At 39.6% G+C, this 3,737-nt stretch overlaps 1 protein-coding gene across 1 annotated transcript; it reads right to left on the minus strand.

Annotated features, from left to right (window-relative positions):
* Nucleotides 1-220: 220 nt before the first annotated feature.
* On the minus strand, nt 221-2,949 carry LOC106530718 (GTPase IMAP family member 4-like). Its single transcript, XM_014026409.1, has 2 exons — nt 2,601-2,949; nt 221-1,245 (listed from the first exon to the last, which is right to left on the minus strand). Exon 2 carries the CDS (start codon nt 1,238-1,240, stop codon nt 221-223), a length of 1,020 nt encoding a protein of 339 aa, XP_013881863.1. The 5' UTR covers nt 1,241-1,245; nt 2,601-2,949.
* Nucleotides 2,950-3,737: the final 788 nt, after the last annotated feature.

Consider the following 3,737-nt stretch of genomic DNA (forward strand, 5'->3'; position numbering starts at 1 on the left):
AAACATAATAAAATAAACAGCCTCAGAAACACAGAGTTTAGACAGGATGCATCAAACAGCTGGAACAGAAGCTGCTGAAGGTGATCCCATTAAATCTGCTCCAACAATAAACAGCAGAGAGGGGAAATGAACAGAGATCTGCTGATCAGCTGACAGACAATGTGAGGAACAAACTCATTAAAAACAAAACAAGCAGCTAAAATAAAGACGGTAGTTTTTATTAGAGGATGGTGCAGCCGCTCCTCCTCTCTGCCTGCCCCCTGGCTCTCTGCTCGTACTGAGACCTCAGCCTCTCTTCTTGTTGTCTGAACTCTCTGTCTTTCTGCTCCATTAAATCTTTTTTCGTAGCTTCCAGCTCTCTGGCTCTCTCCTGCCTCTCTCTCTCTCTTTCCTCTCTCATCCTCTCGAACTCCTTCCTCCTCTCTTCGTTCATCTCCTCCCTCTCTTTCTTCCTCTCCTCCTCTCTCTCCCTCTTCTCCCTCTCTCTCTCAGCCTGGAGTCTCTCGTTGATTTTCTGCATTTCCACTTCATATTTTCCTTGGATTTCTTGCTCCAGTTCTTCTCTCTCTCTGCGGATTTTCTCCTCCTGCTCCTTCAGGATTCGTTGTTTCTCCTCCTCGATCAGCCTCTCTGCCTCCTGAAAGTTCTCGTTGGTGTAGTGGCTTCCTCCGTTCTTCTGGACGATGAGTTCGATCTTCTGCAGGAGCTCAGCGACCTGAGAGTTGTCAGCCTTCAGCTTGTTGTTGAAGACGTGGTACTGACCGTTACACCTGGTCACGAGCTCCTGCAGGTTTGGATCTTCATCCAGGAACTCTTCGATCGTGGTGTCTTCCAGGTTGTCTCCATGAGTAAAGAGGACCATGCTGTATCTGTCTGCAGCCTCTCCAAAGATCTTTTGAATCTTCTGCACCGTCTGCTTCTCCTCCTCGGTGAACCTGGTCAGAGAGATGACCACGAGGAAGATGTGGGGTCCAGGGGAAGCGTACCTGATGCACTGGCCCAGATCTTTCTGTGTCTTCTCCTCATCAAACCTGGTGTCCAGCAGACCTGGAGTGTCGATGACGGCCACCTTCTGTCCATACAGCTCAGCCTGACCTTTGGCACAGTCCACGGTCAGAGACTTGGGACTGCACTTGGACTGGAAGAACTTCTGACCCAGAATGGTGTTTCCGGTGGCGCTCTTCCCAATCCCGGTCTTCCCCACCATCACGATCCTCACCTCACTGTTGTTTATCAGCATCGTTCCTGTGGAGGAAACACGTTTGTGTCAGCAGTTTTTAAAAAACAGCACCAGGACCATCAGTTTGTTTAAATTTAAAACAAGAACTGAATGAAATATGTTTTTATTTTTTAAGAAACTCTCATACATACATATGAAAAAAAAAAATAAAAATTAGACATGTCAGAAACAATTGAATCAAAAACGTCACAGTTAGGACAACAGCTGCGTGTTCCTGAAACAGGTTGTAGACAGAATTATTCATTTTATCACTCATTTAATAAATGTCTTTTTATTATTGTACTTACTGTATATTTATCTTTTTATAAACAGTTTGTCAGGAGAAAAAGACAAAACACCACAAAAACATTAAACATTCATCTGTCCTGTAGCCTGATTATAGAAATCTACTGTAAGAAATGATTCTGTGGCCAGGTACATTTGACTTAATTTATTATGAAATTTATATTCAGCATAATTGAGTTTTTGATTTTGAAGCAATTGTTGAATTAAATTTAAAATAAAAATGTTTGGAAAACTAAAACATAAACAATATGTTTATTCAAACAGAGAGAAAATTGAGTGAATTTAAATTAATGTAATCAGCTAAATATGAAATGAAAGGCACTTCTCTGTGCTACAAGACATTTGAGAGTTCAGACAGTGAATGATCATCTATGTTGCTTATCTTACCAAGGTCAGGAAACCTTTGTTTTTTTCCCCTAGTGAGAACAACTTATGTATGGTGGTAAAATATAATATAAAATGAGCTATAAAAAAGACTCAGCAGCAACAGAGAGTAAGTGGGAGGGGCTACAAATTAGATTTGGTACCAACACTGAGGAAGCAGAGATTACAGGTGAGGGTGTTTTTCTTATTTTAATAAGAGTTTATCTTTTTTTTAAATCAACTCAATATTTGAGCAGTAATTTTGCTTTTCTTGCGGCGCACTAAAAAAGCTAGCAAGTAAAAGTCATGGCTGCCTCTTGGGGATCCAGCCAGGCCACCAACAAACACCACCTAATAAGCCCACCCCAACCCACCTTTGCCCCCGCAACCACCGCCTAATCAGGTGGGGATCAGGAGGACCCCACCGCCACCAAACATTAGTGGGGTCAAATGGACCCCAAAAAGAAAGCAGGAGGGTTAAGTCTGTACTGTTTAATGTTTAAATCTACTTATCTTAAATTAACAGTACTGAAAGTCTCATTTATTTAATTTTATTTAATTCTTAACATTGAATCTGCCTCGTTTTTATCGAGTAGATGGTGTATTTTATTATTTTCTTTACAGTGTACACACGCTGAAAGGTTCTGCTGCTTTAAACACGTTTCACTGAGAATAATCACTGTTGTTTGAAAAGAATAAAACTTTTACTCACCAAAGCTGCCGGTCCTGTTTAGAGAAGCTGTTTCTGTTAAAAAGAGGAGATCTGAAGCTGCAGCTGAGTGAAGAAGTGAGACAGGAGGGGTTTATATTCTGTTCCTTTACTTTCTGTCAGAATGAAACTGAAACCTCAGCAGCTTCTCCCAGCGTTTACAAGAAATGAATTGAAGGTAAAAATAAAACACCTAGCATTCCACCCAACCAGTTTATGGTTATCCATCTTCTCAGGCTGAGATAACAGAAAAAATAACTGAACTCATTTGTTATGTGACAAAACTTACGAGTTTTCTCTTCTTAAATAAATCATCTGCAGGAAGTGACTCACTTTAGTGTCACAAGGGGAACATTTGATCCTGGTTCTGTCCCTGTAAATGTCTTCTTTAAAAAATCACTATTTAAATCAAGAAACATGAGACGTACCTGCAAGTCTTGGGTCAGTAGGATGAGAGTTAGATATAAGAAAATACACAGTTATAATGTATTATTTATTTAATTTGATCTGCAGTTCTCTGCAGAACATGAGGTCAAACAGTTTGAAAGAAAGATTTACTTTTACTAAAAAAAAAAGGCACAAAAAGCCCTCTTAGACCTGGAAAAATGTGACGACCCACAGCTTCAGAATCATTTCCTCCTGATAAAAACAAAGAGTTTTATTAAAAATACTTTTCAAGAGTTTGTGGTTTGATAAGACCTGAGTGCAGACTGACTGAGGAGCTTAGGGGTTAAATTAAAAATAAAATTAACTCAGGTATTGGAGGCAGCTGAGCTGATTAGGTGACAAAAGGTGTAACAGGTTACATACAGGAATAAATACCAAGATACAGAAAACAAGAAACAAACAAAAAAGGGAACTAAGATGTAAAACTACGGAAGAGGATTAGGGCCACCGAAAAATTAAAAAAAGGAATTCTGACTTTAATCTCAGAATTCTGACTTTAATCTCAGAATTCTGACTTTTTTCTCAGAATTCTGAATTCTGCACCACAAGCATCGGTGGTTCTAAAGCTTGTTGCTCTCTGGTGTCCATCTGCCTGAAAGGGACTTCTGACTTTAAAAAAAAAAACTCAGATTAAAGTCAGATTAAAGTCAGATTAAAGTCAGAATTCTGAGAAAAAAGTCAGAATTCTGAGAC

This window comes from Austrofundulus limnaeus, unplaced genomic scaffold (genome assembly GCF_001266775.1).
Source record: "Austrofundulus limnaeus strain Quisiro unplaced genomic scaffold, Austrofundulus_limnaeus-1.0 Scaffold552, whole genome shotgun sequence".
Classification (NCBI taxonomy): domain Eukaryota; kingdom Metazoa; phylum Chordata; class Actinopteri; order Cyprinodontiformes; family Rivulidae; genus Austrofundulus; species Austrofundulus limnaeus.

Coding starts and splice junctions, on each gene's coding strand:
- LOC106530718 (XM_014026409.1), bottom strand. CDS start 1,240: ATGCTGATAAACAACAGTGAGGTGAGGATCGTGATGGTGGGGAAGACC.